Genomic DNA, 26,799 nt, shown 5'->3' on the forward strand with positions numbered 1-26,799 from the left:
ATACTGCTAAAAACTATTCAATTTTTAAATACATGCTAAGGCCCCTTTAACCCATTACGCGATATACACGCCTTTTAACGCCTTTTTCACCCCCCTTTTTAGCTCACCAGAGCCGAAGGCTCAGGGTGAGCTATTAGTATCAAAGGGGGATGCTCCGGCGTCCGTAGTCCGTCGTCATGCGTCAACAACAGCTTCTTCTCTGAAACTACTGGACAGATTTACTTCAAATTTGGTCTGTAGCATCCTTGTGGGGTCAGCAGAGCTAAAAATAGAACAACCTTTAAACATCTTCTTCTACAGAACTAATGGATGGATGATCACCAAACTTTGTCTGTAGCATTCTTGGGTAGTCTTTTATCAAGATTGCTCATATTAATTTGATTAGCCCCTTTTAGGGATTCTCTTTGGCTAAAAAAAGAAAAACCTTTAAACATCTTCTTCTACAGAACTAATGGATGGATGACCACCAAACTTTGTCTGTAGCATTCTTTGGTAGTGTTTTATCAAGTTTGCTCATATAAATTTGATTGGCCCCTTTTAGGGGCCGCAAAAGCTAAAAAATAGAAAAACCTTTAAACGTCTATTTCTACAGAACTAATGGATGGATGACCACCAAACTTTGTCTGTAGCATTCTTTGGTAGTGTTTTATCAAGTTTGCTCATATAAATTTGATTGGCCCCTTTTAGGGGCCGCAAAAGCTAAAAAATAGAAAAACCTTTAAACGTCTATTTCTACAGAACTAATAGATGGATGATCACCAAACTTTGTCTGTAGCATTCTTAGGTAGTCTTTTATCAAGTTTGCTAATATTATTTTGATTGGCCCCTTTTAGGGGTCTCTAGGACTAAAAATAGAAAAACCTTTAAACATCTTCTCCTACAGTACTAATCGATAGATGATCACCAAACTTTGTCTGTAGCATTCTTTGGTAGTGTTTTATCAAGTTTGCTCATATAAATTTGATTGGCCCCTTTTAGGGGCTGCTAAAGCTAAAAATAGAAATACTGTTAAATGTCTATTTCTAGAGAACTAATGGATTGATGATCACCAAACTTTGTCTGTATCATTCTTGGATAGTCTTTTATCAAGTTTGCTAATATTATTTTGATTGGCCCCTTTAAGGGGTCTCAAGGGCTAAAAATAGAAAAACCTTTAAACATCTTCTACTTCAGAACCAATTGATAGATGATCACCAAACTTTGTCTGTAGCATTCTTTGGTACTCTTTTATCAAGTTTGCTCATATTAATTTGATTACCCCCTTTTAGGGGCCACTAAAGCTAAAATAGAAAAATAGAAAAATCCTTCGAACATCATTTCCTACTGAAATAATTGATAGATGATCACCAAACTTTGTAGGATTTTTAAGTAGTCTTTTATCAAGTTTGCTCATATTGATTTGATTAGCCCCATTTAAGCTAAAGCTTAAATACTCCAGGTCATGGCATTTCTTCAAATTATTGTTTAAACATATCCTTTGCTCAATTTAATATTAGAATATATTGACATTCCAACACTGGAAAGCAGTTGTTTCTGGTGAGCGACTCAGGGCCATCATGGCCCTCTTGTTTTCTTTAGTTATTTTTATGAATATGTAAATGTATTTGTATATTATTATGCAAATTGTGCATACACAATATGTAAGGTTATTCTTAAAGCTTAAAGTATTAATACCCTTGAACCCATTACTTCATGAGCATTTTGTGAAAAATGGCTGTTGTCATTGAAAAGTCTCCTGTTACAAGTTCAAATTGCTATAAAACTATAAAAACTACTTCAATAATTCTTTTTTAGAAAGAAACTGCAGGCATATTGGTCTTCTGTTGAAGAAAGAAGTCATGATGATTGTTTTTGTTTTGTCTTTTGAAGTGGTTGATAATGTGTATATTAATTTGGGGTAAACTCGGTATCCCAATAGGGTGATTAAAATGTGGAATTAGTACTAAGGATTGTTTAGTCTGCTGTTAGGCCTGTTGTAATCTGGATGAATGGATGGTTGATGAAATTTTCCTGGCGTTTTCCTTGGCTTGGCAAAAATACCCTGGTGCTTTCCTTGCCTTGACAAAACACCTTGGTGTTTTCTTTTGGTTGATAATGAGTAGTTATCTTATTGTGGCCTTGATTTATTTTGCAAAAAAGTGTAGCTTTATGATTGTCAAGATGAACTGTAACAAAGTCAATTGTGGGAAAACCAAGGTCATTAATTTGTAAGGCCATGGTTATTACTTGAACCATGCTTTTTGGCCAGAGTTCTGAAGTATAACCATTGATGGCCACAGTCAAATGTATTGCCTATTTCCAAAAAACATTGTTCAGCTTTGATGGGTAAAGATTAACCCTTTACCTCATATATACGCAAAACAACGCACTTTCAACCCCCCCCCTTTTTTTTAGGTCTAAAATATTGAAAAAAATGTCCTATTGGGGCCCCAAACATATGTTTTCGTTTGAGGAATGTTGCTAAAAGAAGTGGGTTTGAAGGGGGGCGGAGTCCCCCTTATCGCCAAGAAAATTTTGGACTTGTGAGAGGCTAAAAATGACCCCAGGTCGATCATAAGGTAACGTGTAACCAACGCTGAAAAGCCTTTGACTCTATCTCAATCCCTTGAGAAGTTGCAGCACTTTGAAATCAATTTTGATGGAAAAAAACGAGGCAAAATAGTGATTTTTGGCAATTTTGAGATGTCCCCTCGTTGCCATGGTAACAGGAAATTTAAGACTGAGCATGTCGTTACAAAGGCAATGGTCCAGTCAACATTTGTGCCAAGTTTGATTAGTATTGAAGCATTTTTCATAGTTTCATAGCAGTTTGAACTTGTAACAGGAGGCTTTTCAGTGAAAACGGCCATTTTTCACAATATGCTCATGGGGGAAAGGGTTAAGCATGCTAACATAGGTTATTATGTAGGGACCAGATAAACATATTTGTCTGGTTTTTCTTTCTGAGATTGTTCTGTTATGACAGGAAAAGTTATTGTTTCTCCAAACAATGGAAATAATATACGATGACTTTGTGGTTTTAAATCCAACTCCTGGACATATGTTTTATCTGTATTTTGTGGTATTCCAAATAATTATATAGCTATAATAACTAGGTTCTTCCTTTCCATCCAACTTTTCTCTGTAATCAAACCACAAAGGGTGTCTGTGTCTGTCACCATCTTCGTCGAATTCATCAAAGCATAGTCTTGACACAGATTTAAACTTTGTACTCTCATAGTCATACCCGTCATTGCTAAACATTTGCATTGCCTTTATATGACAAGTTAAATGTTCAAGAAGTTTGGGTAAAGATTGTAATGTACCGCTGGTATGATGATTGGGTGAATAATGTAATGTACCGTCGGGTTTCATCAAATAGTTTCTGGGCAGTTGGTCCAGTATTTGAATAACACAGTCTCCTAATTTTTCATCATTTGCATTTCTGCAGTTATCATGGTGATAAAACATATTCAGTTTTATCATGTATGATGAAAAAATGGTTCTTTCATCCATAAGCTTTAGATAGGCCTGCAGTAATTTATCGCCCCCATCTCCATTTATGAGAGATTTAAGTATTCTGTACACTTTTCTATGTTTTGATGACAACACGTTCTTCATAAAGTGTACTTCAGTCTCTGTATTTGAAGAAAACTCTTTACCAGCTATTTGGAGATAATTACCAGCCTTAAAAATTTCATTACGAAACGAATTTAGGCTTGAACACTGTATTCCTACATACTCTGTGAACTCCTCTCTATTTGTTTCATTGACAAAATGCCTGATGCCAGGAACAAGATCTAAGTAAATGGGCCTTTCCACACCTGATTCATTTTTGTAAATGAATTTGCTTGTATATGCTGGACCATATTTCCCTACATATTGATTAAAATAAAGTTCCCTTGTTGTATGCTCATCAACAGAAACAGTATATTTCAAAGATTCATCAAACTTTTGATTCAAATTATAAATGAGGCTGTCAATGGTATGGTCTATAATTGAGGGACAGTCAAGGAAAATGATATCAAATTCATCCGGAAATGCATTCTTTGTTCCTTCATAAAAACTCCCTACCTTTGCAAAAGAAGGTTTACTGGTGAAATCATCATTCCTAGGACTTGTTTTATGTTGTTTTGCAGCATCGTCTTGACTACATTTAACCATTTCCTCTGCAAGAGTTTCTATTCCTGTCTTGATAAACTCAACTTCATCTTCTGAAGCCTGGATTACACACTTTTTTTCATATATGTCATTTAGATATGGTTCAAGGTAATCACTTTTTGGGAGACAATTTTCCATCTCTTCTCTATCTGAAATTGAAATGTACATACAAAGATTTTATAAACTTTAAAATTTAGATGCTAGATATTTCTGCTAAATAAGCTGTCATTCAGGGTGAAATTACACTCACAAAACATGTGAAATTAAATTTACTTGTAGTTTACTTTTCTAATTTATCTGCATGATAAATGTATCCAGATAAGATTTTCTTAGTTCAAATATGACAGGTGCATGTATTACAGGGGGAGCAATTAATAAAACTAATATTGTAATACCATGTCAATGAACATGCATAAAATGGGGTTTTTAATGTATCACAGTCAATACAACATGTTTTATTTAACATTTTTATAAGTGATAAAAAGATTGAAACATTTGTTTTAACAGTTTAAATATGCCGTTATATAGAGGATATTTGTATGTTTTGCATGTAAGATTGAAATATAATTTCACTGAGTGAACACCAGATGCAATATTTTCACGAGTGGCGTAGCCACGAGTGAAAATATAATAGCTGGTGTTCACGAATGAAATATATTTCAATCTTATATGTAAAACAAATAAATTTTCTTTTTATTTCATGCTTTTTCAGTGATTCTAAGTACTTTTAACTGATTTTCCCGCGTAACATCGCGCATTCTCCTTTGTGACGTCATCACATCATGACGTCACATCATCAGTTTTGAAATTTAGTTCTGTTAAATTTCTCTAATTTTTGTTACATTTTTAACATGATGTATGGTGACATCGACTTTCTTTTCCTAAAGAAGCAAAATTTACGTATGACGGCATTTATTTCTGCCTGTTATTCCATTTAGTTATGATTTTCTTTTCATCCGCATTCAGATATAGTTCGGCTACAGTGAAAATTATATTTTATAAATTTCACTAGTGGTTTATCAGAATATAATCATCTGATATATTACAATAAAACACTGGAAAGCATGAAATAAACTACAAAACAACATTCTATTTTTAGTGTGTAAAATCTTTACCATGAGAGGACCCACAACTTCTTGGCTGTTCTAAGCCATCATTATTCCTGTCTTCTAAGGCATCATGTGTCCGTTTTTGACCTGGTATGAGGATCTCATTGTGTGAGCTGGCTGTATCATTTGAGTGGGGATGTAAATTGGGTGTCTGTCTACTAAAGGCATTATTCCCTTCCCTGCTTCTAAAAGCTAGGGTTATATGAAGAACTGATTTTTGACTTCTAGTTCTAACCCTGGTTTCCGTCTGTTCTAAGCCATCATTATTCCTGTCTTCTAAGGCATCATGTGTCCATTTTTGACCTCGTATGAGGATCTCATTGTGTGAGCTGGCTGTATCATTTGAATGGGGATGTAAATTGGGTGTCTGTCTACTAAAGGCATTATTCCCTTCCCTGTTTCTTAAAGCTAGGGTTAAATGAAGAACTGAAGTTTTACTTCTAGTTCTAGCCATGGTTTCTGTCTGTTCTAAGCCGTCATTATCCCTGTCTGCTAAGGCGTCATGTGTCCGTTCTTCACCTGGAATAAGGATCTCAGTGTGTGAGCTGGCTGTTTCACTTGAGTGGGGATGTAAATTGGATGTCTGTCTACTAATGGCATTATTCCCTTCCCTGGTTCTGGAATATAGGTTTCTATGAAGTACTGAAGGTTGACTTCTAGTTCTAGCTGTGGTTTCCGTCTGTTCTAAGCCACCATTATCCCTGTCTTCTAAGGCGTCATGTGTCCGTTCTTCACCTGGAATGAGGATCTCAGTGTGTGCTGTATCATTTGAGTGAGGATGTAAATTAGATGTCTGTCCACTAATGGCATTATTCCCTTCCCTGCTTCTAGAAGCTTCAACTGAAGCATGACCACGAAGCATTATGGAAATTTGGTTCTGTATAGTAATTGTACAATGTTCTCCTGCTTAAATACAGTTACTAGCTAATACCTAGCTTACTCAAATATAATTACCCAAATGAAGCCATGCAGGCAGTGTTAAGTGCTGAACAAATCCAAATGCACAACATCTGCACTGAATTACTCTGAATGCTATTATATCATAGATATACAGATGAACACAAGATAACGGTGTTTTCCTGAAATAATAAATGAAATCATCAACTGTCATAGATAATTATAAAGGTGTCTTTATTTTTATCTGTATATGTTAGCCAAAAGGATTATTTTGAAATGTATGGTATGATATAAATGCTTTTTATAAAACAATTATTCCCTCCCCTGGCTGCCATTTTGGGGTAATTCTCAATATATCATATGCTTATGATAAGATAAAAATCTCTTTTAATTCTATCATCACCATGAAAATGAATAAAAATCTTTTACATATTTGCGCTATAATAATATTTTGCTGCATAATATTTTGCTGCATAATATATGTAAAAGAATTTCACAATTATTCATTTAAATCATCTGTTAATATTGATTATTTCATATGATATGAAATATTAACGCCCAAAATTGCTGCCACTTTTTGCAAGGAGGTTAATATTATAAAAATCAGAAACCATAAATTGTATAAGTTTTTTTCTTTTTTTACACAACAAAATTTGATTGGGGTATTTATATGTGCAAGGTGATAGCTTTACAATTTTTGTATTTAATTAACTATTTTTGACAAATTATAAGTATTATTATCAGATTTAAGTACAGTATATTAGGGCAGTTACCTTGTATTATAATAATTGATTCTTCTATACTGCTCAACCGATCAATAAAACTTATAAAGAATAATTGTCATGTTTTTAACTTTAAGCCATATCAGATCTGATGGCACATAAATGACATTGAGCTTTAATATTTTTTTTGGTAAAATTGGCCATAATTGGCTATACTTTTGCTTTAAATAGATTTATTGTATTCATACTTAGTCATAATAACCCTTTTTAACAATACCTTCAAGGAGGTTGAAATCAACTTGACTTTGACCTTTGAATTGCCTTGACCTATATAATAAAATGATTTGGCCTTTATTTTGTTATTTGTAGATAGAGTTGATGCATATTTGTTCAACAACATTAACCCTCATGTATTATTTGATTTTATTAACCTGTCAATTGCATACTGATTACACGGTCAATGCACACAATATATCAATCTTTGATAAATGATTGTTAAACTTCTTAAGATTTTGATTGAATTTATTTTTGTTTCTATGAAATAGCTATACTGTCACCGTTATAGCCCAATAGGGTTAACTACCAGTTTATTACTACAAAATGTCCCACCTCTTGTAAGATCTTGACTGCTTTTAATTATTGTATGCTTTTCTCTTATTTATATTTTCCACATTATTGAAGGTATGATTGTTTTTTATTAAGTTGTTCTTTTTGTTGGTTTTTAGCTCGACTTTTCTATGAAAAGGGGAGCTATCCTACTCGCCCCGGCGTCGGCGTCGGCGTCGGCGTCGGCGTTGGCGTTGGCGTCACACCTTGGTTAAGTTTTTCGTACCACCCCACTTTATTTCAGAAGTATTACAAGTATGGCTTTGAAACTTACCATACTTGTTCACCATCATAACCTCCATCTACAGACAAGAGTACATAACTCTGTCAAGGTTTTTGACAGAATTATGGCCCTTTTTTGACTTAGAAAGTGTATTGAGCTTGGTTAAGTTTTTTGTACCACCTCACTTTATTTCAAAACCATTGGAGGTATTGCTTTGAAACTGACCATACTTGTTTACCATCACGACCTTCATCAACAGACAAGAGGACATAACTCTGTCAAGGTTTTTGACAGAATTATGCCCCTTTTTGACTTAGAAAATACATTGAATATTGGTAAAATCCACTTATTGCCTTAACCCTTTGAGATATTGCTTTGAAACTTTTAATGCTATTTCACATCATTACCCCCATCTGTACGCAAGAGAAGGTAACTCTGTCAAGGATTTGTTTTAAAAATTAAGGCCTTTTATCGACTTAGAATCTTGGTTAAGTTTTTAGTACCAGTCCACTTTTTGACTGAACTGTTTGAGATATTAATTTGAAAGTTGGAATACTTGTTTACAATCATGATTCCCAAACATGTCCAGGAGAAGGTAATTCTGTCAAAGATTTTATTTGAATTATGGCCCTTAACTGTCAATGTTTTGTATTATAGGCAAGCACTAAAAAACTTAAAAAATCTAAAAAAATTCATTCCTATCCACTTGTTCACTTTACCATAAATTATGTCATAATAAAATAATTCTTCACTAAATATCTTAATGCTCATGGCCATTGTTCACTTTAAAAATACAGAGATTCTTGTATTGCCTTTTACTGCAAAAACTTTTTTTATTGGCAAGCAATAAAAAAGTCGAGCGCGCTGTCTTACGGACAGCTCTTGTTTAATATGTTTTGCGCTTATTAAGACAATATACTTTTTAAATAGCGTTGTTTAAGAAATTAAATTTAAATCAATAAATGTCATTTCAATGCCATAAAATTCAAAACAAAACAAACAAATCTGTGTATCTTATTAAAGTTGTTCCATATCCGTTTAGACCATTTTGCAAGCCCAGTACTTCAAAAATAAAAAAGGGGTCTAAAAACAATTGCAAAAGTATGGATCGAACCATAGACCTCTAATATTTGAGGTAATCACTCAACCGATTGCGCTTTTGCGGATATATTTAACCAGAACATAAAAATTCAGATGATGTGACTTTTCAAAACATTAGTCATAATTATACTGCAAATTAATTCTCGTAATCTATATGGACAGATCTGCAGTGGTATCGAATATTTAGATGAGTGCTATAATGTATTCATAATTGACAGGTCAATAAAATCAGACAATAGAGCAACTTAATTTTGACATTGATCTAAAGATGACCTTGACCAAGTATGTTCCCCTTCACTTTACAAAATGGCCACCACAGCTTAAAATAACAAAATCATGTTCAGCTTTCACAGGTTAAACTGCTGAAGGGATGTCAAAGAAAATTCACGGGATTGATCAATACTTACTCTTTTTCTGTATATTGCTGACACATTCCACTTTGCTGCATAAAGTTGTTGCCAGAACTAATAATATAGGTAGATAGTTTGTCTGGTTTTGACACGTCAAAGTACTGGTGGGATTTTGGCAAACTTTACAGGAGTGATCAGTACCTAAAACACAATGTATTTCCTCATTTCCACATCATTTTTAGGCTTCACCTTTATTTATTAAATCTGTTAAAACCAATTTTTTTTAAATTCCAACCTGCGTATAAAAAAAGAAAGCTCTGTTCCATCCTTACAGTACATATGGGATAGACTTATGTTTTTGTGACAATAAAGCCCCTTTTAGTTTGATTCAGATTTGGACATAACAACACTTTCAATAAAACCGGTTCATGTGTTGTTACTCGAGTATGACCTTAACTTTTAATTGTCCTTGACCCTCAAGGACAAATATGCAGGTATATTTGAATTACGTAAAACTTAGTTACTAATAAGCAAATGATGTGTACACTATAACATTTTGGACAACACTTTATTATATTGCTGAAATAAGTATTATTAAAACTTAAAATTTATGGTGTTTAAGATTTCTTCCTTCCTTTATGAAATGGCTTCAACTTGATACATTCTTGGACAAAACAATATTCAGGATCAAACTTTCAAATTGAGTAATTCAAACATGAGCTTGACCTTGACAGATCTGCCCTATTATAAATATCTGTCAATGTTTTAGAATTTTCTAATGAGAGGGTCAGGTGATATCATTGTCAGGTCATGAAGCATACAATTTTTTGTGAATATTTGTGATAATTTTACTGTAAAAGTGGTTAATTTTGCAATGTGGAAATATTTGCAATTATTTGCGAATCAAAATAATTTGCAAATAATTGATCTCGCAAAAGTTACATCAACTGAAGTGAAGTCCTTAAATCAGTTAATATTTCACACTAAGAAATAATAACGAAAAATGTTCATATTAAACTGTTAAACTGAATATTTACCAATAATATAGGAGTTTAGAAAATTGTATTTTGCAAATATTTCTGCACACAAAAAGTCTGTTTTTGGACATTCACAAAGTTTTTGTGTAAAAAATGTTCACTTAATACAGTATTTTATCATAGTATATATTTAAATTTTGTTTCATAAATGGAAGAAAAAAGGTTAAAACTGTACCAAACTTTATAAAATAAAAATTACATACCTTAAATAATAAATTTCAAATTTGCTGTGGTCGCTGTTGTTTTTGTCATACCAGTTCCATTAGATGAAAATTCTCTTTTTCTGTTTTGAATCAATATATTTCTCAGTATTTTGATAATAGATAAAAAAATTTCATTTCATTTTTATTTTGTAAATACTAAAAACTCAATTTAAAGGTTTCACAGTCACCTCTTTTCTGTCTTGATAGACTTTAATATTGATTTAAAGATAAAATCTCTCTGAAATAGTTTGAACCAAAGAAACGCAAAGTTTATTTCAAGGTGTTTTACAAAACAATTTTAATGACAATATCAATGTATCTCTTAATATTGGCCACGAGCCAATAACAAAAAATAAAATAACAATCTACTATTTTTAATGACTGTCAATTTATGAAAAAAAAATTTAATTCTTCCCAGTACCGGTTCATATACTGATTGTTGAAAATTATTTACATGTACTTTGGCAATGATAACTTGATTGAAAGATTGTAGGTTAAAACTGTATATTGTAATAAGAGAAATAATTATTCTTCTTTTCAGTGTGAATAATTTGATTCCTTAAATATATTTCAATATTCTAACAAGAAAGAAGTTTGTAGAAATTATACCGAAGATGAGAGTAGGACATAAGCCCCCCCCCCACCCAATCAATTTTACACATAGGACAAAAAGCTCCCTCCCCCTCAAAAATACAGGTAGGACAAAAGCCTCTTAAAAAACAGTCTAAGATTAGTAATGTTTTAAATCACTTTATTTTGTACAGGGATCAATATCCTTAGCACTACTGTACATGTAATTATGTCCATACAATGTTCGTAAACACAAAACAAACACAACTATAATACAAACATGCATACTTGGGTTTCAAACATGAAGAGAAGTGTAGATGAAGAGTGCAATGGATGGAATAATTAAAGCACACTTGAGTGATGAAATATAGATGAAATATTATTCACACAGTTTATGCTGAAGTTTAGTTCCAGAAAATGTCCAATATGTAAATTTGATGGGGGGGGGGGGGCTTTTACCCCTACCTGTATATTTGATGAGAGTGGGGCTTTTGTCCTATGTGTAAATTTTCATGGGGGTTTAGATGGGCGGCTTTTGTCTGAGGGGGGGGGGGGGTTGGCTAATTACATGTTTAAAAATTCAGGCCCTAGATGGACATGCAGTGCTGTTGTCAAATTACCTTCTCTTAAAAAGATGGATTGGTGCAAAAATTTTGAAAAATTTAAACTATGTAATATGTATGCATGCTACTGAAATATAATTTTTTTGTTTTTATTTACTACTTGCATTAATTCACATTTTACATTGTATTTGATACAAACTTGCATTAATTCATAAGATATTTGATTCAGGCTTGTATTTAAATTCACAAAATATTTGCTTTAGGTTACAATGCACAAGGTATTTGATTCAGGCCTGCATTACATCATATTATATTGAATTCAGATTAAATTTATTTGAAAAGATATTTGATTCAGACTTGCATTATTTCATAAGGTATTTCATTTAAACTTCTATTTATCAACAAGATATTTGATTTAGACTAGCAGCTATCCATGAAATATTATTATATCCAAATCACATAATGTGAATGGGGCTAAAAATATTTGATATTGTGTTCTATGGTTATGACAGCCAGTTGGCTGTTTGTCTGTCTCAAAAGTTTTTCCTTTATAACTTTTCTTCAAACTAATGGCTCAAGTTATCACATCAACGAGGTGATGGGCAGCCTGCTTTCACTGCCACTGTACTGCCTTAAGGTCAGTGTCACATCTAAATGTAAATATCATAGAATTTTGTGTATTATATATTTCAGACTGGCTGTAATCCACGAGATATTGCAAGATTTGCAAGGAGGAGAGATGTTGTTGACCTTATTGACAAGGTATATCTTTATGCTCTTTATAAATAAGATAAAACATTAATGTAAGCTTCCTCCTAAATTCAGTCTGGTGACAAGCAAGTAGATTCAGCTAGCTTACGGAATGTCTGTGGTTTTACTTGGGTACCTGTCAATGACAAATTAATGCACGAAAATGCACCTGATAAATCTCTCCACCAGTAATACTTGCTATATGACCTCTACTGTGTTTGCGTGATATAAAACTCATCCAAAAATGATAGTGATAATAATTTCTGATGTAAAAGGGAGGTAACCATTATTGATACTTTCAAATATGCATGTGAGAATACTCTCCCTCTTACAGTAAAGAAACCCAACCTCTCCAAGAAAACCCAAAGAAAACCCAAACTTTTATGAAATTTTGTACCCTTTAGATACAGTTACTTATTAACACTAAGATATGATATATTAAGCACTAATATACTATGCTTGTAGCAAAGCCTAAGATGCAATTGCTTTATAAACCCTCTAGTCTGATATGTTATTAAACTTTTTTACTTGATCTTTAAAAAAAGCTACAAATATTTTGATGGAAATGCAACGTTGTTTCCAACAATGTCATACCATAGTTTCCAATGTCCATAATTATTATGCCCCCATTTCGAAGAAAAGGGGGTATATTGCTTTGCACTTGTCGGTCCGTCGGTCTGTCGGTCCGTCGGTCCGTAGACCAAATGGTTTCCGAGTGATAACTAAAGAACCCTTAGGCCTAGGAACTTCAAACTTGGTATGGTGATTGGTCATGACCAGTAGATGACTCCTATTGATTTTGGGGTCAAGGGGTCAAAGGTCAAGGTCACATTGACCTTGTAAGCAAAAACGGTTTCCGATCAATAACTAAAGAACCTTAAGGCCTAGGAACTTCAAACTTGGTATGGTGATTGGTCATGATCAGTAGATGACCCCTATTGATTTTGGGGTCAAGGGGTCAAAGGTCAAGGTCACATTGACCTTGTAAGCAAAAACGGTTTCCGATCAATAACTAAAGAACCCTAAGGCCTAGGAACTTCAAACTTGGTATGGTGATTGGTCATGATCAGTAGATGACCCCTATTGATTTTGGGGTCAAGGGGTCAAAGGTCAAGGTCACATTGACCTTGTAAGCAAAAACGGTTTCCGATCAATAACTAAAGAACTTTAAGGCCTAGGAACTTCAAACTTGGTATGGTGATTGGTCATGATCAGTAGATAACCCCTATTGATTTTGGGGTCAAGGGGTCAAAGGTCAAGGTCACATTGACCTCTTGGGTAAAAACGGTTTCTGATCAATAACAAAAGAACCCTTAGGCCTAGGAACTTCAAACTTGGTATGGTGATTGGTTATGACCAGCAGATGACCCCTATTGATTTTGGGGTTAAGGGGTCAAAGGTCAAGGTCACATTGACCTTGTAGGTAAAAACGGTTTCCGATCAATAACTTAAGAACGCTTAGGCCTAGGGACTTCAAACTTGATATGGTGATTGGTCATGATCAGTAGATGACCCCTATTGATTTTGGGGTCAAGGGGTCAAAGGTCACATTGACCTCTTAGGTAAAAACGGTTTCCGATCAATAACTAAAGAACCCTTAGGCCTAGGAACTTCAAACTTGGTATGGTGATTGGTCATGACCAGCAGATGACCCCTATTGATATTGGGGTTAAGGGGTCAAAGGGCAAGGTCACATTGACCTTGTAGGTAAAAATGCTTTCCAATCAATAACTTAAGAACCCTTAGGCCTAGGAACTTCAAACTTGGTATGGTGATTGGTCATGACCAGCAGATGACCTATTGATTTTGGGGTCAAGGGGTCAAAGGTAGGTAAAAACGATTTCCGATCAATTAACTAAAAACGCTTAGGCCTAGGAACTTCAAACTTTGTATGATGATTGGTCGTGACCAGCAGATGACCCCTATTGAGTTTTGGGTCAAGGGGTCAAAGGTCAAGGTCACATTGACCTTGTAAGTAAAAACGGTTTCTAATCAATAACTTAAGAACGCTTAGGCCTAAGAACTTCAAACTTGGTATGGTGATTTGTCATGACCAGCAGATTACCCCTATTGATTTTGGGATCAAGGGGTCAAAGGTCAAGGTCACATTGACATTGTAAGTAAAAACGGTTTCTGATCAATAACTAAAGAACGCTTCGGCCTAGGAACTTCAAACTTGGCATGGTGATTGGTCATGAGCAGCAGATGACCCCTATTGATTTTGGGGTCAAAGGTCAAGGTCACATTGACCTTGTATGTTAAAACGGTTTCCGATCAATAACTAAAGAACCCTTAGGCCTAGGAACTTCAAACTTGGTATGGTGATTGGTCATGACCAGCAGATGACCTATTGATTTTGGGGTCAAGGGGTCAAAGGTCAAGGTCACATTGACCTTGTAGGTAAAAACGGTTTCTGATCAATTAACTAAAAACGCTTAGGCCTAGGAACTTCAAACTTTGTATGATGATTGGTCGTGACCAGCAGATGACCCCTATTGAGTTTTGGGTCAAGGGGTCAAAGGTTAAGGTCATGACCAGTAGATACTTGATAACCCTTATTAATTGTTTGATCACTGGGTCAGAAGTCATGCATAATAACCTTATCACATGACTAATTGGCTGCTGATAGGGGGCATACATGTTTTACAAACATATCTTGTTATATATATATTCTTCAGCACTATATCAAGATATTACGGAGCTCGGATATGGAATGTCTAATTGAGATGGCAGTTTGTGGTTATGACAGTTTGATGATCACACACAATGTAAGCAAATTTCAGTAATGTAGGATAGGGAGTGGGATTGTTTGCTTGTCAGTGACTGTCTGTGCAAGTATTCTATTAATAGACTTACATATCTGTTGATTATAAATGGTGTATTAATTGTAATTGGTTATATAAAATTGGCTAACATTTAATTTTAAAAATATTTTGATGAGATTATATATGTTTATATAATGAAATGTTATAAAACTATATTTGACTTTATGTTTTTTCTAAATATTTAATAATTTATGAGTTTGCATATTTTTGAAACTCATGCTAAATGACAAATGTACTTAAGGGTTTTGGACCTCATTGGAGTCTTCATACCTGTTTATGATTGAATCTCTATTTAGTACAGGGATACATTTATATATGCGTCAGGCAATGAATCCGATGAAGTTCTGAAGTTTACACAGTGGCTGCCAACCTTCCAGGTTTGTTTCCTACTTGTTTTTCTGTATACTTAATTTTAATACCTACTTTTCTGTTATTCTATTAGAAAAACTTTTTCACATTTTCACTCTTGCAATATGTAAGTTAGCATGGAAATTTGGAATTCTTTATTATCATTTTGAACAGTTTCAGTATCAATTACTGGGTATCTTGAATTTTTAGTTGGTTAGCCTACTCAGACTGCATGGATATATATAAAGCCTGGTTTGACTGTGCTCTAGTGGTTAAAGGCAAGGCAATATTGTATATAGATAAACAGTTACATAGCTGTTTCCTTGCCAGATCAAAAGTGATTAGCCTTTGCTACCATAACAGAACCAGGTCAGCCTTCACATCCATGCAGTCCTTAACAAGCCTCTGTACTGGTCATTGACTTACTTCAAATTTTCATCTTATTAAATATACCCTAAGTTGATAATGCACAGTCCCAAAATAGGAAGCTTTAGAAACAAATCCTTTTTAGGAATTTAGCAGAGATTCCACTACATGCAGTATTTAAGAAACAAGCGGACTGACAGTGTAGAGATAGTTTGAAACATCAATTCTGATTGTACCTGATTATACCTGATCTTGATCCTAATCGTAAAAAGATTTAATCATAAATTTCATGTTTTGTTACTTATCATCAGTTATTATGTGGTATATTTTTCTGTATCCCATGCACAAATACAACCTGACAGAAAGGAAATCTGTATTTGTAAATGATTACAGTCTGAAAGGAAGTTGCTGTCTAAACTGTTACATTATAATGAACATATACTTGGAAATAATGGAGGAAATGTCATAAAAGGAGTGCCCCTTATAGCTGAGGGGTTGCCTTCAATGGTTGAGGCGTAAGAATTGCAGCAACCATTTATTCCTGTATGATGGCATGAGGCATTTAAATGAGTTCAAATAACTAGAGTCTATGCTTCTCTTAGATCCAGCAGATGAGGTGGTTTTCACCTATGGTGTTGCTTTGAAGTTTGTAACACCAAAGATTAGCCAAAATCATCTTTTTAAAATTATCTTTTATTGTTTCGGTGCCATATGACCTATACTGTGTTGGTGCACAGTAAAACCAGTCAGTCCAACAAACAAAGCACAAAAAGATTATAACTTAAAGTAGTAGCCTTGATCTGTGTCTAATATCTGGCTCTCATGGATTTTACAAGAACAGATCTCACTTTATGCTTTTTTCTCTCTTGAGATCTAAGCCTAGTAAAATCCACTTACGTCAAATTCAAGTTCTAAATACATATACTCCTAAAACGACTGTATTTTTTGTGAATGTTTTACAGGAAGAGGTGAAGGAGATACAGGATGTGATAAAAGATGGTGCTTTGAGAGAGATGAGAAGAGTCTTTGAGTATTCTCACACACCGGAACTTATTATAAGAACCAGGGATAAGGTCAGTGTGTTCTAGATCAAAGGTCATTGACTTTTTTCAAAATTTAAAACTTAAGAACCAAAATAACCTGGGTAAGGTATTCCATGTCTTAGGTCATACTTATAAATCAAAATTTAAATGAACCATAAGAACATTGGGCAAGGTCAGTGTATTCTAGGTCAAAGGTCATTGTGTTGCTTCAAAATTATAAATGTATATACTATATAAACAATATAAGAACTTCGGTAAGGTCAGTGTATTCAAGGTCAAAATTGCACTTCAGAGTTTAATGAAAAAATGAAAAAAGTTACCTGGGTCATGGTCAGAGTATTCTTGATCAAAGATCATTGTCATACATCAAAATTTAAATGAACCATGGGTACCAGGGGCAAGGTCAGTGTATTCAAGGTCAAACGTCATCATCATCTTGCATCAAAGTTTACATGAGTCATAGAAACCTTGGACAAGGTCAGGTCTGCATTTATGTTACATTTGTTTAATTACATATGAAATGTGAAATAAAATATGTCATACATGAATGGAAATTTTGGCAAAAAGAAAATCCATCACAAGTAGAATGTACATGATTACTAGAAATACATATGGTACACTTTATATTAAAATTTAACAAAATTTGAAGAAAAAAAGTACTAAACTATCTTGACATGCATATTGTGATGTCGTGAATAGACTGTATCATGAAAGAAAGAAGATTGCAAAAAATATTAGATCATTATAAAAGCATGAAATAAATGAAAAATTAGTTAATTTTACCTACATGATCAAGTCATATTTCTTCATGAACATCAACAGTTACTTTTTTATTTGTGTGTGACTTTGCCACTTACAAAACTATATCTTCAAGTGTTAATTCAGTGAAATTTGTTTGAATCTTACATTGAAACCAAAAAAAATGTTCTTTTATATTTATTACAGCTAAGGTCTTTGTCATTACTTGTGGATTGATATTTTCAGGCCATGAGAACACCCCTCATGTTAGCAGTACTGTATCAAAGAGACGATGTAGTGCAGTTCTTCCTGAGCTCACCATATGATGTTGAAATAGATGGCCAAGATTGTGTAAGTTGTATATTTACTTGGCCATAAGATGGATCACTTATAAGACGGGATGTTTATTTCACTAAACTCAGCCCTATTTTGCTTTGACTTTTTTTTTGGACTATTTTTACGTAGATGGTTCATAAGAGGCAGTTTTTAAACAAGTATAACCTGCATGTAAAAGTAAAAAATTATGCATTTTATAAACAATTTCATGGATTTTTTTTGGCTTATTTCATAGCCAATATTCGGTCATATTCCCAATTGAAAATAGTATATTATTTTCCCAATTAACAGGAAAAAATTCCCAATTTAAAATTACAAACTTAAAATACTGAATAACAACTTCTAAAATCTTTAAAAAAAAAGGGTTTCTTCACTGTTTATCATTGTGCTTTAATGTTTTAAGATGCCATCCTAGACATTAATTCTTTGCATTCAATTAAACACTGCAAAATTTCATTCATGCATTTTTTCCCAAATTTTAACAAAACTGCTATAATTTCCAATTCTATGGGTGTGGGTCATGTTCCCAAAATCCTGGAAAAAAAAACCTGAACTTTTATGGCAACAAGACAATTACATTTCTCATATGCTCATATGTTTCAAAGAAAACGTTTAGTTATTATGATTGCCTCCGCATTGTTATTGTGTAAAAACTCTTCTGTAGCCCATTATTGAAACATTTTAAAAGTTATCAACATTTAACTTGAAATACTTGCTTATTATGACAAGATGTAGTTGTTAGACAAGGGGCATAATTCTGAAAGCAGTATGTTTGGAGTTATGCCCCTTTTTAACTTACATTTTTTAACAGATGAGCTGTAACAAAGCAATGCTCTTGTTAACATCTGAATCTACTTTTTGCATAGAAATACATCTTGTTATTTGAATATATATTTATGATATGAATCTTATTATTATGTAACAAGACTTTTTGTTTCAATATATGAGCCGTGACATGACATTTCCAACATAGTGGTCAAATTTGACATTTTCACTTTTTCAAAGATTTATCTATCGGCTGCATTTTTATAGACATAGATTCTACCTAGCCGTGTTTACACTTGTTTATCCACTGAGTTAAACTTCTTATAAAGATTTTATTTTAATGTAGCTTTTATCAAACTGTAGAACAATTATCATAATAAATTTACAATTTCAAATTGCTGTTTAAATCATCGTACACAGTTTAAATCATCGTACACAGTGACAGAGTATGACGGTAAGGGGCCTTGAAGTTATACAGATTAAAAATATTAGACAATGCATCTTTGAACATAGCCATGCAGATATTTAATAATTGAAACATGTCATATGTACATCTTTATACTTTAGAAAAGAAAATCGGGGAAAAGGTAATTTAAATATTTTACAATGCCCATTTGTTGTTTTTATAAACACGTCTGCCTACAGAACAGTACAGACCTCATTCCGAGATCAGAAATCTGATTGTTACACATTTGCTTTAATTGGTTTCATTCTTGAACTTACTTGTAGTTTCTTGCAAAACAAAGAACAAATAATACCTGCAACTCTTCTCCGCCCTCTGCCATTATGTTTAATAATTATACGATTTAACGGACCCGCCCACTTCATACATTGTTAGCTCACCTGACCACGAAGTGGTCATGGTGAGGTATAGTGATGGGGCTATGTCCGGCGTCCGTCGTCGTGCGTCGTGCGTCGTGCGTCGTTCGTCGTCAACAATTGGGTTGTTAACAGTCTAGCAGTCACAGTTTTGATTGGATCATCATCAAACTTTGTCAGAATGTTTGTCTCAATGAAATACAGATCGAGTTCGAAGATGGGTTATCTCGGGTCAAAAACTAGGTCACAGGAGCTAAAAATAGAAAAAGCTTGTTAACACTCTAGAGGCTGCAGTTTTCATCCAAATATTCTGGAAATTTGTCAGGAAGGTTGTTTTGATGATTTCTAGGTCAAGTTCGAAGATGGGTCATCTCCGGTCAAAAACTAGGTCACAGGAGCTAAAAATAGAAAAAGCTTGTTAACACTCTAACAATTGGGTTGTTAACAGTCTAGCAGTCACAGTTTTGATTGGATCATCATCAAACTTTGTCAGAATGTTTGTCTCAATGAAATACAGATCGAGTTCGAAGATGGGTTATCTCGGGTCAAAAACTAGGTCACAGGAGCTAAAAATAGAAAAAGCTTGTTAACACTCTGGAGGCTGCAATTTTCATCCAAATATTCTGGAAATTTGTCAGGAAGGTTGTTTTGATGATATCTAGGTCAAGTTCGAAGATGGGTCATCTCCGGTCAAAAACTAGGTCACAGGAGCTAAAAATAGAAAAAGCTTGTTAACACTCTAGTGGCTGCAGTTTTCATCCAAATATTCTGGAAATTTGTCAGGAAGGTTGTTTTGATGATATCTAGGTCAAGTTCGAAGATGGGTCATGTCCGGTCAAAAACTAGGTCACAGGAGCTAAAAATAGAAAAAGCTTGTTAACACTCTAGTGGCTGCAGTTTTCATCCAAATATTCTTGAAATTTGTCAGGAAAGTTATTTTGATGATTTCTAGGTCAAGTTCGAAGATGGGTCATCTTCGGTCAAAAACTAGGTCACAGGAGCTAAAAATAGAAAAAGCTTGTTAACACTCTAGTGGCTGCAGTTTTTATCCAAATATTCTGGAAATTTGTCAGGAAGGTTGTTTTGATGATATCTAGGTCAAGTTCGAAGATGGGTCATGTCCGGTCAAAAACTAGGTCACAGGAGCTAAAAATAGAAAAAAGCTTGTTAACACTCTAGTGGCTGCAGTTTTTATCCAAATATTCTGGAAATTTGTCAGGAAGGTTGTTTTGATGATTTCTAGGTCAAGTTCGAAGATGGGTCATGTCCGGTCAAAAACTAGGTCACAGGAGCTAAAAATAGAAAAAGCTTGTTAACACTCTAGTGGCTGCAGTTTTCATCCAAATATTCTGGAAATTTGTCAGGAAGGTTGTTTTGATGATATCTAGGTCAAGTTCCAAGATGGGTCATGTCCGGTCAAAAACTAGGTCACAGGAGCTTAAATAGAAAAAGCTTGTTAACACTCTAGTGGCTGCAGTTTTCATCCAAATATTCTTGAAATTTGTCAGGAAGGTTGTTTTGATGATTTCTAGGTCAAGTTTGAAAATGGGTCATCTTCAGTCAAAAACTAGGTCACAGGAGCTAAAAATAGAAAAAGCTTGTTAACACTCTAGAGGCTGTAGTTTTATTCCAAATATTCTGGTAATTTGTCAGGAAGGTTGTTTTGATGATATCTATGTCAAGTTCGAAGATGGGTCATCTCCGGTCAAAAACTAGGTCACAGGAGCTAAAAATAGAAAAAGCTTGTTAACACTCTAGTGGCTGCAGTTTTCATCCAAATATTCTGGAAATTTGTCAGGAAGGTTGTTTTGATGATATCTAGGTCAAGTTCGAAGATGGGTCATGTCCGGTCAAAAACTAGGTCACAGGAGCTAAAAATAGAAAAAGCTTGTTAACACTCTAGAGGCTGCAGTTTTTATCCAAATATTCTTGAAATTTGTCAGGAAGGTTGTTTTGATGATATCTAGGTCAAGTTCGAAGATGGGTCATCTCCGGTCAAAAACTAGGTCACAGGAGCTAAAAATAGAAAAAGCTTGTTAACACTCTAGTGGCTGCAGTTTTCATCCAAATATTCTGGAAATTTGTCAGGAAGGTTGTTTTGATGATATCTAGGTCAAGTTCGAAGATGGGTCATGTCCGGTCAAAAACTAGGTCACAGGAGCTAAATATAGAAAAAGCTTGTTAACACTCTAGTGGCTGCAGTTTTCATCCAAATATCCTGGAAATTTGTCAAGAAGTTGTTTTGATGATTTCTAGGTCAAGTTTGAATATGGGTCTTGTCCGGTCAAAAATTAGGTCACATTGCCCAAATATGGAAAAATCTTTAAAACACACTAGAGGTCACATGTTTGACTCAGTTGTCATCAAACTTGGCCATGATGCTTGTTTAAGACATTGCTTGGATGCGGTTGTGTCAGGTGAGCGATCCAGGGCCATCATGGCCCTCTTGTTTTTTGTTTACAACGCTCCATGGATACAACGGGTGCACGCACTGTTAAAAACTGTACAGCGCTGATTGAAAACACGCGCGATATATAATTTAAAAAAAAACGTGGTAATTTTGGCGTCAACTTTGACATCGTGTTTCTACGATTACGTCATTTGACCACTATGTTGGAAATGTCATGTCACGGCTCATATGTTAAACATGAATAAAGTCAAGTGTAACAGGACAATACACAATTTGATTTTATGTCTAACATTATAAATCAACATGTACATGACAGCATACTATTTGATGTAATTGTCCAACATATGAATTAAATCTTACTAATAAAGGATATTACACAAATTAAATTTGTATTCAACACATAAATCTGTTTTTAGTGTAACAAACATCACAAAAAATTTATGTGTAACATATAAAATTGTTTTATGTGTAACCGGACATTACACAAATTAAGTTTATATTCAACACATAAATCTGTTTTTAGTGTAACAGGACATGACACACATTTATGTTCAACATACAAATATGTTTTTAGTGTAACAGGGCTTCACACAAATTTATATTCAACATATAAATCTATTTTAGTGTAACAGGACAGCCTACCATTTTGCTTGTTGTTCAACATCTGAAGTAGGTAGAAAGATACAAGAATACTTGATTGATGCAGGAGCTGACACAACTCTTCAAAATGTGGTATGTCATGTGACCTACTTGATTATGTCCCTTGATTTAAGTATTTGAATGTTAGAGGTGATAATGTTTTACCTATGCTAACATGATAGAGTCAGGTCAATCTGCACCTCCACACAAGCTGACCACACTCAATTCTGTTTGGCTGCTTAATTTGAATACTTTGATATTTAAAATTGATAACGTGCCTATTCAGCTTTTGCGACTAGACACTGTGGTGCATATAATTTGACATTAAGTCATTTGCATTGTAAAAACATACTGTAAAATCATGCTAAATGTCAGGGTTTCAGTACAGTGGCGCGTCTATGAAAAATGATTATTTTTTCTGTTAAGTTTTTTTCTAAGGTTTGTGATAAATAATTTCTGAAAAGCTTGTACTGATTAAATTACCAAAATTCAAGATAGCTGCCAAGATGGCTGCCAATTGTGAATAACAAGCATTGTAATTGCTTAAATTTAGTATACTCCCAAATAAGATACTCTTATAAAACTAAAGAAAATTGTGATTGCTGTGAAAATGATATTCTTACAGAGAGGAGAGACAGGTGAAGAGTTTGGAACCAAACGTGGCCCGGAATTTTTAGAGAAAGAAAAGAAAGCTTGTTACGGCATGGTCCAAGAACTGGCATGCGCTGATAAAGTATGTTTTGGTTTATATTCCTTGTCACTCAGAGCACTTTTTTATGTTGATTTTTAAGAGATTTAAAAGTACCAGGAAGTATTTATGCTTAAAGAAAATCCCTATTGTCAAGTTGAAACTGTTTACTGGATATAAAACAGAATGACATCATGTTGTGCAAATCATTTTCAGGAGTTCATTAAATTTGACACATTTTATTTAGGATCTTTAATACTGTAATTACACAGTACTTGCCTTCTTATATTACAATTATCATTTTAAGACCTGTGTATTTGCTCACTTTTAAGACAGGGCTTACTTATAAGATGAGTATTTACTCATTTATAAGACAGAAGTGTTTACTCTCATGTATAAGACAGGGATATTTGCTCACTTGTAAGACAGGGATATTTGCTCACTTATAAGACAGGGATATTTGCTCACTTATAAGACAGGGATATTTGCTCACTTATAAGACAGGGATATTTGCTCACTTATAAGACAGGGATATTTGCTCACTTATAAGACAGGGATATTTGCTCACTTATAAGACAGGGATATTTGCTCACTTATAAGACAGGGATATTTGCTCACTTATAAGACAGGGATATTTGCTCACTTATAAGACAGGGATATTTGCTCACTTATAAGACAGGGATATTTGCTCACTTATAAGACAGGGATATTTGCTCACTCATTAGACAGGGATATTTGCTCACTTATAAGACAGGACATTATGTGCTCACTTATAAGACAGGGATATTTGCTCACTTATTAGACAGGGATATTTGCTCACTTATTAGACAGGGATATTTGCTCACTTATTAGACAGGGATATTTGCTCACTTATAAGACAGGGATATTTGCTCACTTATAAGACAGGGATATTTGCTCACTTATAAGACAGGGATATTTGCTCACTTATTAGACAGGGATATTTGCTCACTTATTAGACAGGGATATTTGCTCACTTATAAGACAGGGATATTTGCTCACTTATAAGACAGGGATATTTGCTCACTCATTAGACAGGGATATTTGCTCACTTATAAGACAGGGATGTTTGCTCACTCATTAGACAGGGATATTTGTTCACTCATAAGACAAGGGATATTTGCTCACTTATAAGACAGGTATATTTGCTCACTTATAAGACAGGGATATTTGCTCACTTATAAGACAGGTATATTTGCTCACTTATAAGACAGGGATATTTGCTCACTTATAAGACAGGGATATTTGCTCACTTATAAGACAGAGATATTTGCTCACTTATAAGACAGGGATATTTGCTCACTTATAAGACAGGGATATTTGCTCACTCATAAGACAGGGATATTTGATCAGTATTTGACAGGGATATTTGCTCACTTATAAGACAGGGATATTTGCTCACTTATAAGACAGAGATATTTGCTCACTTATAAGACAGAGATATTTGCTCACTTATAAGACAGAGATATTTGCTCACTTTTTAGACAGGGATATTTGCTCACTTATAAGACAGGGATATTTGCTCACTCATTAGACAGGGATATTTGCTCACTCATTAGACATGGATATTTGCTCACGTATAAGACAGGGATATTTGCTCACTTATAAGACAGGGATATTTGCTCACTTATAAGACAGGGATATTTGCTCACTCATTAGACAGGGATATTTGCTCACTTATAAGACAGGGATATTTGCTCACTTATAAGACAGAGATATTTGCTCACTTATAAGACAGAGATATTTGCTCACTTATAAGACAGGGATGTTTGCTCACTCATTAGACAGGGATATTTGCTCACTTATAAGACAGGGATGTTTGTTCACTCATTAGACAGGGATATTTGCTCACTTATAAGACAGGGATGTTTGCTCACTCATTAGACAGGGATATTTGCTCACTTATAAGACAGGGATATTTGCTCACTTATAAGACAGGGATATATGCTCACTCATTAGACAGGGATATTTGCTCACTTATAAGACAGGGCATTATGTGACCACTTGTAAGACAGGGATATTTGCTCACTTATAAGACAGGAATATTTACTCACTTGTAAGACAGGGATGTTTGCAAACTTATAAGACAGGAATATTTACTCACTAATAAGACAGGGATATTTTCTCACTTATAAGACAGGAATATTTACTCACTCATTAGACTGGGATATTTGCTTACTTATAAGACAGGGATATTTGCTCACTTGTAAGACAGGGATATTTGCTCACTTATAAGACAGGGATGTTTGCAAACTTATAAGACAGGAATATTTACTCACTTATAAGACAGGGATATTTGCTCACTTATAAGACAGGGCATTATGTGCTCACTTATAAGACAGGGATATTTGCTCACTTATAAGACAGGGATATTTGCTCACTTATAAGACAGGGATATTTGCTCACTTATAAGACAGGGTATATTTGCTCACTTATAAGACAGGGGTGTTTACTCACTTATAAGACAGGGATATTTGCTCACTTATAAGACAGGGATATTTGCTCACTTATAAGACAGGGATATTTGCTCACTTATAAGACAGGGATATTTGCTCACTTATAAGACAGGGATATTTTCTCACTTATAAGACAGGGATATTTGCTCACTTATAAGACAGGGATATTTTCTCACTTATAAGACAGGGATATTTTCTCACTTATAAGACAGGGATATTTGCTCACTTATAAGACAGGGATATTTGCTCACTTATAAGACAGGGCATTATGTGCTCACTTATAAGACAGGGATATTTGCTCACTTATAAGACAGAGATATTTGCTCACTTATAAGACAGAGATATTTGCTCACTTATTAGACAGGGATATTTGCTCACTTATAAGACAGGGATATTTTCTGACTTATAAGACAGGGATATTTGCTCACTTATAAGACAGGACATTATGTGCTCACTTATTAGACAGGGATATTTGCTCACTTATTAGACAGGGATATTTGCTCACTTATAAGACAGGGATATTTGCTCACTCATAAGACAGGGATATTTGCTCACTTTTAAGACAGGGGTGTTTACTCACTTATAAGACAGGGATATTTTCTCACTTATAAGACAGGGATATTTGCTCACTCATTAGACAGGGATATTTGCTCACTCATTAGACATGGATATTTGCTCACTTATAAGACAGGGAAATTTGCTCACTTATAAGACAGGGATATTTGCTCATTTATAAGACAGGGATATTTGCTCACTTGTAAGACAGGGCATTATGAGCTCACTTATATGACAGGGCATTATGTGCTCACTTGTAAGACAGGGCATTATGTGCTCACTTATATGACAGGGCATTATGTGCTCACTTGTAAGACAGGGAATTATGTGCTCACTTATATGACAGGGCATTATTTGCTCACTTGTAAGACAGGGGTGTTTGCAAACTTATTAGACAAGAGTATTTGTTCACATATAAGACATGTGTGTTTTTATGTATAATTATAAAAACTCATATAAATAAGCTGAATGGAAGCTGTTATTTGATCTATATCTACACATACATTTTTTTTAGGCAAAATC

General features: G+C 34.2%; 1 protein-coding gene and 1 long non-coding RNA gene across 3 annotated transcripts in view; one reads left to right on the plus strand and one right to left on the minus strand.

The window, feature by feature from the left end:
* The window catches only part of LOC132754662 (putative ankyrin repeat protein RF_0381), a 54,629-nt gene that overhangs the window by 25,012 nt on the left and 2,818 nt on the right, over window positions 1-26,799 (plus strand). For both annotated transcript variants that reach the window (XM_060745317.1, XM_060745318.1), the window contains 7 exons: window positions 12,215-12,283; window positions 14,950-15,039; window positions 15,393-15,473; window positions 16,773-16,883; window positions 17,838-17,942; window positions 22,546-22,653; window positions 23,186-23,293. In XM_060745317.1, coding sequence (XP_060601300.1) covers window positions 12,215-12,283; window positions 14,950-15,039; window positions 15,393-15,473; window positions 16,773-16,883; window positions 17,838-17,942; window positions 22,546-22,653; window positions 23,186-23,293 — 672 coding nt within the window. The remainder of the gene's footprint in view (window positions 1-12,214; window positions 12,284-14,949; window positions 15,040-15,392; window positions 15,474-16,772; window positions 16,884-17,837; window positions 17,943-22,545; window positions 22,654-23,185; window positions 23,294-26,799) is intronic.
* LOC132754663 (uncharacterized) lies at window positions 6,094-10,643 on the minus strand. Its single transcript, XR_009629110.1, has 4 exons — window positions 10,389-10,643; window positions 9,206-9,349; window positions 7,146-7,195; window positions 6,094-6,328 (listed from the first exon to the last, which is right to left on the minus strand). It is a non-coding gene; the product is annotated as an uncharacterized LOC132754663 (long non-coding RNA).

Source organism: Ruditapes philippinarum, unplaced genomic scaffold (genome assembly GCF_026571515.1).
Source record: "Ruditapes philippinarum isolate M1 unplaced genomic scaffold, ASM2657151v2 ctg372_1_1_1_1, whole genome shotgun sequence".
NCBI classification, from domain to species: domain Eukaryota; kingdom Metazoa; phylum Mollusca; class Bivalvia; order Venerida; family Veneridae; genus Ruditapes; species Ruditapes philippinarum.